The 15,568-nt window shown below is 50.9% G+C and overlaps 1 protein-coding gene across 4 annotated transcripts in view; it reads right to left on the bottom strand.

Annotated features, from left to right (window-relative positions):
- Nucleotides 1-2,666: 2,666 nt before the first annotated feature.
- Nucleotides 2,667-15,568, bottom strand: part of stxbp6 (syntaxin binding protein 6 (amisyn)) — a 78,025-nt gene continuing 65,123 nt past the window's right edge. For 2 of the 4 annotated variants that reach the window (XM_084675336.1, XM_084675335.1), the window contains exon 7: nt 2,667-3,441. In XM_084675336.1, coding sequence (XP_084531462.1) covers nt 3,217-3,441 — 225 coding nt within the window. In that variant the 3' untranslated portion in view covers nt 2,667-3,216. The remainder of the gene's footprint in view (nt 3,442-15,568) is intronic. The other 2 variants (XM_084675334.1, XM_084675337.1) reach the window with 2 other exon arrangements.

Here is a 15,568-nt window from a genome sequence, read left to right as displayed (position 1 = left end):
ACACACACACGATGCAGGACAGTGCATAATACAGTACAGTAGCGAGTGAACTCAATATGACATCGGCAGTCATAGACAGTTATCCTCAGTACAAAGCTAACATCCCATGAGAACTCTCCCTCCCTCCCTCCCTCCCTCCCTCCCTCCCTCCCTCCCTCCCTCCCTCCCTCCCTCCCTCCCTCCCTCCCTCCCTCCCTCCCTCCCTCCCTCCCTCCCTCCCTCCCTCCCTCCCTCCCTCCCTCCCTCCCTCCCTCCCTCCCTCCCTCCCTCCCTCCCTCCCTCCCTCCCTCCCTCTCTATCTATCTCTCTGTGGACTAAATAGGTTTCTCATGTCTACATAACAGCAGAACTTGAGAACGCTGCCTCTGCAGGCCAGTGACTGACATTCAGCTGGACTGAAAGGCCAATTAGTGCTTTTCAAAGGTCTCTTGTGGCCATAAGAACCCCAATCAACCCATGAACAGGCCTTCAGTCAAAAATGCGAGTTCATCCCAAGGAGGAGATGACAGGTGACAGTACACTGTTGAGGACTGGTTTGTTGCACAGACGGATGTCCACCTCGTTCTGTAGCGCTAAGCGTTGGACGACTTGACAACTCGACTGCAGCCTGAGAAATGACCTCTGAGGACTCTCTAACCTTCAGAGGATTCTCTCTCTCTCTCTTTCTAATCCGGAACCTTCTCCATATGTCCATCAGACATGGACCGGAGACAGATCAGATGTCCACGTGTGCCTCTGGTTGCAGATCCCCCCCGCCTTCACCCCCTCGCTATTCAGCACTATCGGACGGACCATTGAATCAGGTTACCGAAACAAAATGGCCGCCATCTGGTCTAAACGGCCGTCTGTTTGAGGGAGAGGGGCAGAGGAAAGAGCTTTGTAGGTGGGTGTGTGTGTGTGTGGGGGGGGGGGGACTGCTGAGAAGAAGGTGTTTGCTCGGTAGCTTGTGGAGGATGTGCCGGCCGCAGTGTGCTGCGTCGGTGAATAAGTGATGAAGAGCTGGAAGAAGGGGTGTTGTCCTGCTGGGTTTGTGGACCCGCGATGGCATGTGTGTGTGTTAGAGCATGTCCGTTTGCACGTGCACGTGTCTTTTTTGACATTGAGGCCTTAGCACGGAGCGAGGAGGCGGGGTTTGAAGGATGGGGGGAGGCTCTTTGTGTTTCTATACATGTCTTTCAAACCCTGTCACAGTGCACCTGAATGTACAAGCTTATGTCCATATACAGTATAAGGGGCTTTGTGCATGCGTGCATGCATGAAAATATCCAGTATGTCCACCGAGATGATCCTTCTGCCGCGCTGAACGCCCATGCGTATATTGCCCTGCCATCAGGCTCTCGAAAACACCCTCCAGTCCTATCTGCCTCTCTCCTGATACCCACCCAGGGTCTCACGCTCACCCTGCCCAGCAAACAGCCCACATGTCTGGGAGAGAGGCAGAGGCCGCTGTAGTGATAATGATCCTGGTAAGATCTCAACGCAGCGGTAACCCCCTTGGCTTGGCTCGTAGACATTGCCGGTGAGCACAATCATATTCCAACCAAAGGAGCATTAACCTGTATGACAGAGTGTGCGCCAAAGTAAATCTTTCTTTTTTTTGTCATATATCAAAGACGCATATATCGCATATATCAAGTAAATCAATTGTGCGCATACCATAAAAGGGGGGATAGTGCTGGCTCGCTGTAAATATGTGGTCATTATAGTGACGCTTCGAAATCAGATCGTCTCTCCTGGGTTTAATTATTGAACACCCGAGTTAGACCTCATCCTGCTGAGTGTGTGTGTGTGTGTGCGTGTGTGCAGAACTAGGCCCCCGTCATGCTGAGTTGCTATTAGCCGCTACTTCCCCCACGTCCCCGCCGGCATGGCTAATGCATGATGGGAAAAAAATAAAATAAAAAAAGTGGCTCAAGCATCTGTCATACGAAAGCCGTCTCGTCGAGCCCGAGCCACTTAACGTTGGTCTCATGGAGCTCTTTACTGTAGCTACGGCAGGCCCAACGTGACAGCCTCTTAGATGTGGATAACGATACAAGGCCAGTTCCTCGTGGAGGCAAGCCCACGTAGCGTAGCACAGCATCTCTGGAGGGATGCGATCTCGCAGCCCCGCGCTGGTCCTGGAGCTCGCTGCTCGGGGAGCACCAGGCATCTGTCTGCGTTTCAAGGACAGTAGCTGCTCTAAATACCGGTGAAGGTGCACATAGGCATCCACACACACACCCACAATCCCACTGAACTGTGCGTCACTGTGCCCTTGATGTGAGATGAGGTTTCGATGACTGCGGAGGGATGAGACATGATGTAAATGCTGTGGTCAGAACACCACACACACCTTCTGTAGCACACGCTGACTCACGCATACAATCGCTCACTCAAAAGACCTGTCACACACACACCGCAAAGCACACACACACACGCACGGTCCTGATTCCCTTGCGCACACACACAGTGACGCACACACACACACACACACACACACACCTGTCCTGTCTGGAGACTAGCTGTGAGCCGTGTGTGAGCGGTGTGATGACCAAACGCAAGGCCCTAGTCCCTCCTGCCAGGCTTAGTCCCAGAATGTGGAGACTCCCCCCAACAGCTGTTCCACTGGATCACACTGCAACATGCGGACGCTCCCATGTCATGTCAGCTCACCACGCGCTACATGCGACATGTTTAATAATCATCATCTATACCAACAAACATACTTTAATCCATTCTAATCCTCCCTGTCACGCATTTGAGGAATAGCGCACACACACAAACAAACCTCGCTAAGCTCAGTACTGTCCTGTACATATGGCAGGTTTATATGAGTCCATGACGTGGGGAGGAAGACAGCTGTCAGTCAGACATCCATGCCACCCAGACTTGAGATTACTGTCCAGATCCATATAGCAACACACAGTTAATTACTTTGCCTGTAAGAATCTCATCGGTATTCAATGAATATTTAACAGGGCACGAGGTAATGAAATCACATAGCTGAATATATTGGTGGGGCACCGCAGGATGTCTGCTATTAGTGAGGGAGGCAGGCCATCTTAACGTTAATGAAATTGTTAATTAAAAAGTTGGGCTGCTTTACGAGCAGCAATAACAATGCAATAAAACTAGCCGTCATTCAGGGCGTTCCGAAATAGGTGCTTGGAATTTGCGCGAATGGTGTAATTAGAAGAAGTTCCCTCGGAACGTTCGCTCCATCACCGTGTCCTGTCAGTCGTGAGATGACGCTGACGCTCCATCTGCAAGTTCACACCTCCGAAGAGCTGCGGTGGTGAGGATGATTCCACAGAGCTGCGGTGGTGAGGATGACTCCACAGAGCTGCGGTGGTGAGGATGACTCCACAGAGCTGCGGTGGTGAGGATGACTCCACAGAGCTGCGGTGGTGAGGATGACTCCACAGAGCTGCGGTGGTGAGGATGACTCCTGTTTTGGGGCTGAAACACAGAAGAGAGACATCAGGGGCCTCGCTCTTGTGTTCTCAGCTGTGTGTTCACATACATTGTCCTGGACAAGTATCGATCGAGGGAGAAACGAAGAGCGGATAAATCAATATCTTTTACATGAATGCACAGCCAGCAGTTTTCGAGCAAGTGGTGGACAGGGTCCAAGAATCCCCCCCCTCGTCGTCATCACATGTGAGGGTGTACACGCACATGCGTGCACACACACGCCCGCAGGCACACACACACACATGAAGACCTACACAAATATATTCCCCCACACACACAAACCCGCACATATATAAGCAAATACATGCTGTACACAAATAGACACTGACACCAACATCCACAGTGACCACAAAGGCCACACTGACACAGGGAAGTTTCTGAGGCAGAAGGTTAGGCCCTCAAAGAGGAGTGTGGAAGCTGGAGTCTACCGCATGCCCCCACCTCTCCCAGTGAGCTGCTGGAGGGCTTAAAGCCCAGGACTGTCTGTCTTCAGAGAATTAGGGATGCCAGTGATTTCAGTTTTACGGTGACACGTGCAGAGAAAAACCCATCAACAGTCAGTTCTCTCCTTTCCTTCCCAACCCAGAGGTATTAACATCGCAAAGTGTGACTTTGGAGTGACTTCCAAAACAATCCAATCACAGCTAGACTGATGAATCATCACCACTGACAAATAGCGTAGCACTCAGCTCCCCTCGTGTGTTTACATTGAGGCCGTCCATGACTGACCCAGCCTGTTGGGTCACATGACGCCCACGGTGTGGCAGGCTCAGGACGGTGACCCACGGACAGAAACCACTCCCCTCTGGTCTAGTCAGACCCTCGGAACATTCTGGTCTGTTAGGATCCAGGACCTTTTTAGAGACAAAACCATCCGGGACTAGCCATCGCTGTGGGCTCTATCCAGTCATGGTGTGTGTGTGTGTGTGGGTGTGTGTGTGTGTGTGTGGGCTGTAGATTGGTAAGAAGAGTGCGGCGACACATGACTCAGCAGGAGTGGAGAGAGGCAGAGAGGTGACAGGGATGGAGGGGGGTGGGGTGGAGAGGGTGGAGGGGAGGTGACAGGGATGGAGGGGGGTGGGGTGGAGAGGGTGGAGGGGAGGTGACAGGGATGGAGGGGGGTGGGGTGGAGAGGGTGGAGGGGAGGTGACAGGGATGGAGGGGGGTGGGGTGGAGAGGGTGGAGGGGAGGTGACAGGGATGGAGGGGGGTGGGGTGGAGAGGGTGGAGGGGAGGTGACAGGGATGGAGGGGGGTGGGGTGGAGAGGGTGGAGGGGAGGTGACAGGGATGGAGGGGGGTGGGGTGGAGAGGAGGTGACAGGGATGGAGGGGGGTGGGGTGGAGAGGGTGGAGGGGAGGTGACAGGGATGGAGGGGGGTGGGGTGGGGCAGGCGTGGCTCCTGGGGAGACACTTCAAAAGGCTTTGCTGAGTTACAGTAATCGTGACAGGGGCTCCAATCTGCCAGGGTGTGTGTTGGGGAGTAATTAAGCCTTGTTAGCGTGGCATTGCCTGGACATGGTTGTCACTAAGCTTATTCCCCATTGCTTTATGGGTATGTCAACCTGCCAGCTGTGTGTACATGTGTGAGTGTGTAGGTGTGTGTGTGTGTGTCCTTCTATACTGTGCAGGTTGAGTGGCCTCATACTGTCTAAAAGTACAGTAGATGCAATGTGCTGACTGCATAAGTGTGTAATCTCTTATTCAGAAAGCAAAATGTGTGTTTTGTGCTGTACATGCATGCATGTGTAAGAGAAAACAGTGTGTGTGTGTGTGTGTGTGCGTGCGCGTGTGTGCACGTTAAGTACAGTACGTTTATGTGTGACAGATGTTGCTAATGTGTGTGTGTAAAATGTGTCTGTGCTAATCCAGCTCTGGTTGGAGATACTCACATCCACCTTGAGTCGTCCCGCTTAAATCTACTGGACAGCCTCACATGTCAAACACCAGGGGTCAAATGTAGGATGGCACGTACGCAAACAATTACAAAACATGCATGTTTCTACACAGCTCCCGATGTATTTTTTTTTAAGAATCTGCGTACCTCTGCCCAGTTTGTACACCATGTGTATGTCATTTCTTGAGTCAGTGTGACATGGTGACCCTGTGGCCAAAACATAGAAATCTGATGCATAATTCCAATCTACTCATTCTACAATAGTCATTTGTTGCTGTATAATTGATTTATAAATATGACTAACCTTTGTTTATGTGTTTTTAGAGTGTGAATGAAGCTGCGTTACTTCTGGCCACCAGTGAATTGTTTCCAATGTTTGATCAATTCATTGAACCACGCTCATATTGGGTTTGAAGTTGCGTCGTGTCATTTATATATCATCAACAACGGTGCACACCTCAGCACCTTACTTTCATCGCTGGAATTATTTCTATCCATTAAGCTGCTTGACTTTATTTGTGACCCCCACTACTAGGGGCATCAAAGACACACTCCTCTGACTCAGAAAAAATAAGAATGTTAATCAATACATCAATTTCAAAATCTTTTTTGGGGGGGTTGCCTTAGTCATTTCACTTCACAAGAATCACTTGTTCAGAATGAGTTCACTGAGACATGGATTTGGAAACCTGGCTAATCATGGGCGTGTCAGCAACTATGTAAGGTATGGAATATGTCGGCATGTTCATTTCCGCACAATCACAAGTATATTAAAATCTATGAAGACAAACGTGTGAATCTTTAGCGTACGCAACTTGGAAAAAAATCTTCACGTACTGGGTTTTCCAGTTTTCTCCTGAGGCATTCTTTCACGGATGAATTTCCACCGAGTTTGATACATTTAGCTCAGACACGTTGAGCACTACAGGAACACATCCGACCTGGAGCAACAGGCTGTGTCCTCACTTCCCTTCCCGTCTTCCTCTCTCTGTCTCTCTCCTTCCTCGCTACATCAGAAGAAGAGAGGCTGGAGGAAGTGGAACTTGTTTCCGGGAGGACTCGTTCACAGCCGAGGTCGTGCTTCTCCTCTGCTGCTGTGTCGAGCTGCTTGCTGCTCCTCCTCGGCTGCCAGGACGGCTGGCTGCAAACAAACGCTTCCCTGTCAACGATGCTCTGTTAACCAACACAAAATATCCTAATTAGGCTCTACAACCAGAACAGTATCCCCTCTCCCCCTCCATCTCTCTCTCTCTCTGTCTGTGTGTGTGCTGTCCTGTAACAGCCTGAACATTAAGGAGAGGAGGATGTGGGGATGGATGAGTGGAGGAGTGGAGGGAAGGAGGGATGGAGGGATGAAGGGAAGGAGGGATGGAGGGAAGGAGGGATGGAGGGAAGGAGCACTGGAGAGGAGGCTGAGGCTCCAGGCAGAGGACTGATCCCCCTTCAACCCAGAATGAAGCTGCTGGTTCCGCTCTGATAAGTAGCTCCCTGCAGCTCTCCGGCCAGCACATCTCACTGAGAGGATGAGAGGAGGAACAAAGAGGGGAAAAACACACATACACACACAGGCACACACATGCCAAAAAAAAATCAGCCCCCCTGAAACATACCCACACATAAACACACACACACACACACACATATACACAGACACACACACGCCAAGTCTCAGATACCCGGTGTGAGCGCTTTTACAATGATACTCTACTCAGAGACACCAAAGCTCTTTAAGTCTGTGTGGCAGTAAAGGTTGATAACCAAGGTCAACCACACACACACGCACGCACACACACTGGAAATACCTACAGCATCCAAGTTCTTGTTATTTGTGTATCTAGGTGTGTTTGTATGTGTATGTATTGTTTACCATGTGTGTGTGTGTTTGTGTGTGGCAGAGGTGGATGGATGAGGACAGTAGATGTGTGTACAGGAGAGACATAGGAGGGCATCATTGAGTAAAATGAATTACACACCACTGATAGGGGAGCCTGTCTCTGTTTAATTGACCCTTGCCGTCTGGCCTGCACAAGCAAAACACACACACCCACACAAACACACACTCACACACATACATGCACATTGACCAGACGGCTGGATGGAGGGAATGGTACCTGGCAACGGTTGCCAAGGCGGAGCGGTGTGTTTGTCCTTGTGCAGGGTTAGGCAGTCCTAAGCTGACAAGAGAATGATGAGGAACAAGAGCTTACCCCCCCCCCCCTCCTCCTCCCCCGCCCAAGCCTCTCACCTACAGTCTGGGTGAAACTAACAGGAGAGACCAGCCCACAGCAATGAAGCCCCAAGGATCCCACGGATCCTCTTAAGGAGCAGCTTAATTAGCCGACTGCACAAGCAGGGCTACATAACACAGATGTGCTCCATTTTAAGAAGACACAACTATATTGTTCACCTTTCTCTTCTTTCTCTCTTTCTGTCTCTCTCTCTTTCTATTTATACATACCAAATACATACATTTCCATATATATATATGTATATATATATATATACAGTATCTATGGTTATGGTCAATGGTGCCTTAGGGTACAACATGCATATTGACCTTCACATTGTGGGGATCTGAAAAGTGAAGAAGTGTTGTGTGGTGGTGCCCCTCCAACACGTCTTCACTTTTCAAATCCTGTACTGTTGGAGAGGAGGACTAGAGTGCATGTCCCTTCATGCTGCTGGTCTGTGTGGGCTGACAGGAGGCCGTGGGACATGGAGAAGAACGACTGCTTTCATAAAGGGAACATCTACTGGTGTTCTTTTAATGTGAGGATGTCGCCACAAAGTGCATCCAGTGTGTTTCTTCCTCTCTTTCTCTCCCTCTCTCTCTCCAGTCCATTAGCTTGTGCCCTCGGCCTCCGTCAGATCAATCCATGCTCCTTAACGCCATGGAGTCTTTCACTTCAACTCACCTGCGGACAGGATTAAATGGATATAGGACACCGTTGTGTGGTCTATCCATCACACAATGTGAGTGTGCGTGGACACGGCGTGTGTGAATGTGTTGCGTGCACGTGCGCTTTTGTGTGTGTGTGTGCATCTTTATGTGCGCGCATTTGTATGTGCGAGTTTATGTTTGTATTTGTGTGTTTCTTTGTTTGTGTTTGTGTGCATTTGTTTGTATGTGCGTGTGTGTGACTGTGTTTGTCTGTGTGTGTGTGACTGTGTTTGTCTGTGTGTGTGTGTGTGTGTGTGACTGTGTGTGCACGTGTGTGTCAGAGCTAAACAGGCCAGTGAGCAGCTCAAGGTCTCCATCAGAGGTGATGCATGGCCACCAGTCTCATAGAACACATCACATTCATCACCTCAGGGCGGACTGGTGGCCCCTGCCCCTTCACAGGAAGCATCCATGTGGGTGTTATGTTTACGCTGCGTGTGTGTGTGTGTGTGTGTGTGTGTGGGGGGGTGGTTAAGAGACGGGGGAAATAAAGTGTGTGTCGTCAGTGTGTAGTATGTAAAGTGTTTGTGCGAGCGCAACGTGTTCTTAATGACTATCTCCTGCTGGCACCAACCTGCCTTACGCATGTGCTTTTAGTCAGGCCGGCCAACACCCTTTTCCTACTGTGTACACCTTACTGTCTCTGCCTCTCTCTCTCTCTTGTTCTCTCTCTCCCCGTTTTCTCTCTCTCTCCCTCTCTCTCTTGTTCTCTCTCCCTCGTTCTCTAATGGTCAGGGTGGGACTGGTGAAGGTCATCCTCTGGCAGACTAGGAGCCTCTGTGATGTTCCTCTCCTCCTCTCTCCCTCCTCCAGGCTGGCTAACAGGCTGACTGGTTAAATGGCTGATTGGCTAACTTGCTGACTGACTGACTGGCTAACTAGCTGACTGACTGGCTAGCTGACTAGCTGGCTGGATGACTGGCTGGCTGGCTGACTGCCTGCAACAGGGCTGAACCAGTCAGGATTACAGAAGAGATCTGGGAAGAAGCAAAGACAGGAACTGTCATCGTACATTCACTAATAACGGCTTTCTTTTTTTTCTCATGTATCTGCCCTCCTTTTCTACATTTTGTACCCCATTACTCAGCTTTTCTGCAGCCTTTCTTCTCCTCACCCTTGTCCACTGGCAATGCTAGCTTGTCTATCAGGATAGGAAATGAACAGCTCCAAATCTGTTTTAATGACCCTAAATCCTCCAATAAAGAAAATGAATCCTCTCTCGCTTCACAGCGTCAAGACAGACAAGAAATTCCTCTAACTGTGGAGCGCCGCGATCCCCCAGAAGGTTCCACAATACAGAAACTATACACCTCAGGGAGGGCTTGCAAGATACGCAAGCGAGTGTGCTCACTTCAGTCATAGTCATAATCCCCCTCTCATATTTCTTACATTTTAGCAGAGAAAGAGTTTGCCAACACGAGGCGAAGTTGAACACTGGTTTAGTTTTTTTGTATTTCGTCTTAGGAGACATGGCTTTGATCCTTTTCACCTTCCAATGGAGCAGTTTTCACTCTAGCTTTAAGCACTGACTACATTTCAGCAGCAACACTGTACTGTCTACTTCATTGACAACGGAATTTAAATGATACCTCAAAATCCTCTTCTGAATTCACCGTGCTGAACATTGGCGAAAATGTGAAAACTCACACATATCAGGAGTCGAACAAATTCATTTCTTAAGATTTCTGAACAACAAAAACAACGTCCTGGAAACCAGGATCCTTGGAAAGCACACAAACATCATCTCAGCTGTTGTAAAGGTACCCCAGGCCCAGTACCCTCGAAAATTGTGATGTGGAAGTCCTTCCTTCATTAGTGTGAAAGCCCCTAGGACTGAGACAGGCAGTGCAGGGGGTGGAGGGGGTGCAGGGGGGTGAGGGGGCCTTGGTGGTCTCGGGAGACCAGAACCAGAATCACAGCAGTGACTGTACAGTTGACTGGGATTTTACCATTTGCATTAATTAAACTGGGAACAGAATCCTGACAGTTTTCTAAACTGAAGTTGTCATCTGAAAAAGTGGCTTTCGTATCTCAGCTGCCATGTGGAGGAGGTGTGTGTGTGTGTGTGGGAGGGGGGTCTTACACTGTATAGAGTGTGTGTTCCTTCTAGCTGGAAGCACTTATGTGACCATGACCTTTGCCTCCCACCCTCATCGCAAACAAAAATCTCCCCTCTCCCACCCACTTCAACCCTCAATTCAAGTGTTAAATGATAATATCAAGGTCAGGTATTGATCTGTGTTTGATTATCATGAGGTCAAATATTGATTGTCTCTTTCAAGTGAGCACAATCGTGCCCTTTAGGGCATTACATGTATTCCTGTATCAGTCTTGTGTACTAACTCAGCCAAATCCTTAATTACCATATTGGAAATGTGTATGGGGGGGGGGGGGGGCAGCTCAACCCCTCCCTCACACACCCAGCTACTTATCCGAGTCCTCTACTGCAGAAATCAGGGGGTGAGGGGGGAGGAGGAGGGGAGGAGACGCCAGGCGTTCCTTGTTAGATACAACATTGTCAGAAGTAATTAAACAGTCGTTCTCCGCCACTAATTAGTGTTTGTGCCAGTGAATGAGAAGCGCCAGCAGCCACCTCTCTCACTGCGGAGGATGCAGGAGCGATAGAGGACGCAGCCGAGCCTTGTCTACCACAGAACATCGCCCTCTTCCAGCTGCTTTTAACGAGATGAGCCCTATAAAGAGTCACACAGCGGATGCTCGGAACCTAATAAACATGTGATGCTGTTGTGGGACTAGCACACAGTAAGCTGCTCAGGTGGGGGGGGTGGGGGGAACACTGGAGCTGAGGTTGCCGCAGACCGAGGTCTGCTTCTAGGATCCCGAAATTGTTATACCTTTTTAAGCGTCATCGTGCACTCTCTGGGGCCAGCATTGCTAGTGAGGGGAACATTGTCATAAGTCATCAAGCAGCTAATCCCTCCCTCTCGATTGCTCTTTTTCTCTCTCTCCGTCTTACACACACATACTGAGGGCTAATGGGCTTGCCAAGTGAAGGGGAGCACACTACTAACAGCAACCCCGACCCCTGCCCCCTGCCCCCTCCCTATGTCCCCACGCACGTGTGCCACACACACACAGAGAGAGACAGATATAAGGTGGGCAGCGCTTTACGCTTTTATCATGTATTCCTGTTTGCTGGAGGTAAGCAGCCAATTTATTTTTCCTGCTTTGTTGTGGGCATATCCAGTCATCTTCCTGTGGACGCCAGCAGAGCCGAGATAACCGGAATACATTAACATTTCAAAGGAGGACATGACGAGCTGGAAGCAGCACGTCCAACGGGTGGCTGTTTCTCATACTCATTCACCGGTCACATGAGAGGATATTTGGGCCTATCGATGTCCTCCAATATATAAATTGTGAACAACCCAAGGTGAATCAGAAGGGCCACGCTCGGTCACACAGACATGCTTGTCGTCGAGGGGCAGGAGAACGGTCAACAAAAACAGGTGGTTTATTGCAAGCTTTAACGCGCTTGTCCATTCTTCTCGTCTTGAAGCTTCAACCCTCCATCTACAGTGTGTGTAAAGGGTGCTTATGTCCACTTAACTCACATATGACTTCTAACTCCTCAAGTCAAGTGGAGCCCCAGTGCAGTCTGCTGGGGGAGCCAACCAGGGTGAGCGACCCCCCCCAGCACTGACACAGTCATGCAGCTGCAGGTGACAGGGGCTCCTCTGAGATCAGGGCTCCCCAGGGCCGGCCGGCTGGGGCCTGGTCTGAGAGGGGCTCCGACATGCCCTGCAGCCTGATGACTGATCTGAGGTCAGCCTTGGGAGGATGAAAACCCTGTCTTACCTCTGGTGCTCCTCCTTCCTCCTCCTCTTTACTGACTCATGGTTGCTGTCACTGCACTCTGACCACAAGCACCAGCCTGGATCAGCTGCTGCAGGACACACACACACACACACACACACACACACACATTCTCAGATAGGGAAACGGACAGAGAAACGTACACATACGATGTTCTAATAAACACTCCACCCCTGAAAACACACTCACACACCTAACTTTAAAACTAGTTAGCAGCACTGCGAGGTCACAGAACCTCAACTTACCACACACATTCACACACACACAGAATATCTGGCAATCCACCCAGGCAGCAGTCTGCTGTGAGCTCACATACGACTCTGTGATGATGATCTGTGACAGGGCACATTCCCTCTCAGCATTGGTGCCACATATCACCAAGGTCAACAAGAAAACGGGACATCTTGAAAGATTAAGGATACATTCTCCCCCCCCAAAAAACGACACTTTGGATTTATCTTTCTGGGCCGTCATCATGGCGATGGTACAGCCAAGGGCAGCACAAGGACCAATGAGGAGGGCCCTGACGGGTCGATGAGGAAGACATCACGACTCATACTCTTTCCTCAGCTCGTCCACGCCCCACCATCACTACGCTCAGGGTGGGACAGAGGGGGAGAGGGAGACAGACAGCGACGGAGAGAGAAATGTACAGAGAGAAAGCGAGTGAGACAGAGATGGCCAGAGGCTAAAAAGAGAGACTGACAGAGATACAGAGAGAGAGAGATAGAGAGAGAGAGAGAGGACTGACAGAATTAGAGAGAGACAGATGGACAGAGAGAAAGAGACATAGAGCGAGAGACTGAGAGAGAGAGAGAGAGAGAGAGAGAGAGAGAGAGAGACTGAGAGAGAGAGGGTCAGAGAGACTGGCAGACTTGCTTGGCTCTGGTCTGACAGATGCCCGGCCAGGCAGCATGCCAGGGCGCCAGTCTCGAGGTGACAGCGGGCTGCCATGGTGAGCAAAATTGATAATGCCATATGGCCGGTGGCGAGTGGCGGCAAAGATTCCAGTCACGGAGCCATAAACGAGGAATAATCCAGCGGGAAGAAAACGAGGAAGGAGAGGAGGAAAGGAATGGGGGGGGAAGAGAATTCTGATGAGGTGTGCCGTAGGAAGAGGAGAAGGAGAGGAGGAAGAGGAGGATGATGGGGAGGAAGGGAAGGAGGAATCAAAAGGGCGAGGAGCGGGAGGTTGGGAAGGGAGCAAAAGAGCGGGAGGAGGTGGGTAAAGCAGAAGAGGAGGGCGGAGGAGATGGAGGAGGGGCACAGAGGCAGAGGGGAACAGGAGGAGGAGGGAGGAGGAGGAGTTAGAGAGAGACTTGCCGCTGGCCAAACCGCAGTGCTGATGACTACACTCCTCCTTTTCTCTCCTCTGTCGCATCCCTCCATCTATCCCTCGTGCATTACGGCGAAACACGGCTCGGCTCGAAAAATCCTGCGCTCTCTCCCCTCTCCTACGGGTCCTGGAAGGCCTTTTTCACCCAGCCAGGAGTCTTAATGGGTGTGGGGGGCTGCGGCTCCCCTCCCCAGGGCTCCAAGGCTCCGAGCAGGGGAGGGAGCTGGCAGGATCTGGGGAGGGGGAGGGAGGGGGGGGAGAGAGGTAGGGAGGGGGGAGGGAGGTAGGAAGGGGGGGGCAGCGTAGCTTTGCGGTGAGATGAGATGCTATTAATTTAGGGGTGCATGCCGGCAGGCGGCCGGGAGGTTAGACTTAAATGGAGCGCGGACGGCGACGAGGAGCGGCTTAATTGTTTGATTGATTGGTTGTGGCCGGCAGGCATATTTCTGAAGCCCCTCCGCGCCGATCAATGAGTCAATGAGCGCCGGGCCGAACCCAGCGGCCTCCCAGCGCAGGCATTCAATTAATCTGGGAGCCTCACTGGCTCCTGCCTCCCAGGGAAGAGATGCCCCAGAGAATATACACTTTCTACCCCCCTCCCTCCCTCCCTCCCTCCCTCCCTCCCTCCCTCCCTCCCTCCCTCCCTCCCTCCCTCCCTCCCTCCCTCCCTCCCTCCCTCCCTCCCTCCCTCCCTCCCTCCCTCCCTCCCTCCCTCCCTCCCTCCCTCCCTCCCTCCCTCCCTCCCTCTGTCTCTCTCTCTCTCTCTGTCTCTCTCTCTCTCTGTCTCTCTCTGTCTCTCTCTGTCTTTCTCTCTCTCTACCTCTTCCCTGATGGCCTGCTGGAGGAGGAGAGCTGAAAGCCGCAGCTCAGACCAGGGGGTGGTGGTGGTGGGGAGAGGAAGGAAGGGGGGAGAAAAAAGGGAGGGGGGGGGTGGGTGGGTGGGCAGGGAGCAGAAGGGGAGGTTGCCTTTATTAGATTGGTAACAGACACTACATACTGTATGGGTACACAAATCGAGTTAGCCCCCTAATCTGTCATTTAAACAAATTATCTCAGGCGGTGATGCATCAGCAGTATCGCTCCACTCCAGGGGGCAGAAGAGGGATGGAGGGACGTAGGGAGGGGGGAGGGACGTATGGAGGGGGGAGGGAGGCGGGGTGACTCTAATAGAGACACAGGAGAGACTGACACATATTGGCAGCGGAACGGGGGAGAAGAGAGAGGGGAAGAGGGCAAGGGACTGGGAGGTGTGACAGGGGAGGGGAAAGCAGGTAGAATAGCAGGAGAGAAATAAGGAAGAGGAGAGGAGCAGGACGGGAAGAAGAGGTTATAAATGGCCCTCTTTCTCTCTCCCCTTTTGTCTTTCTCTTGTTCTCTCCACCCGCAACTCCTTCATCTAACGGTACTCTCGGATCGAATCCAGAGATTGAACACAAGATATTGGAGTGGAAGGATCAGACGAATAGAAAGATAGAGAAAGAGACAGATAAGGCAGAGAAGTGTGCATGAGATGGGTGAGAGAGAGAAAGAGAGAGATGTAAGAAGGGAGATTGACGGCCACCCTATCCAAGTGCCAGCTGGACATCCTGCAGACAGAAAGGCTATCGTGTTTAAGAGGCCAGAAACAGATAGAGGGTGGTGATTGGACAAGGTCAGGGTCATGGCTACATAGTCCATTATCAAAGATTTACACCCTCATCTGCTGGGAGCCACACAGCAGGGCTAAGATGCTCGAGACACTGCCAAGACAAAGATGTTGTGGACACGGCAAGACAAACGTGTTAAAGACATACAACATTTATGATCTATAAATAGTCAGCAGAGTAGAGCGAATATAACAGGAACGGAATTAAGGATGTTGTCCTCATGTGCAGGGAGAGGAATTGACGGTGTAACCATATCGCTCTGTTGAGGACAGAAGTGTGCGTTAGTGTATGTTGGGGGGATTCACAAAGGATTGCCATACTACCACACGAGAGGAAGGCTTATTACTGTAATTACATATCATGTATAAGATGGCTGAAAACATACACGCACACACACACACACACACCACACACAGAGGTGATTAGTGTGATGGGAGGCTGGAGGCTGAAGAATATTA

This window comes from Hypomesus nipponensis, chromosome 3, assembly GCF_054491055.1.
Source record: "Hypomesus nipponensis isolate SF chromosome 3, ASM5449105v1, whole genome shotgun sequence".
NCBI lineage: Eukaryota > Metazoa > Chordata > Actinopteri > Osmeriformes > Osmeridae > Hypomesus > Hypomesus nipponensis.
The sequence above is the reverse complement of the archived record's forward strand: the minus strand, read 5'-3'. Positions and strand labels throughout refer to the sequence as shown.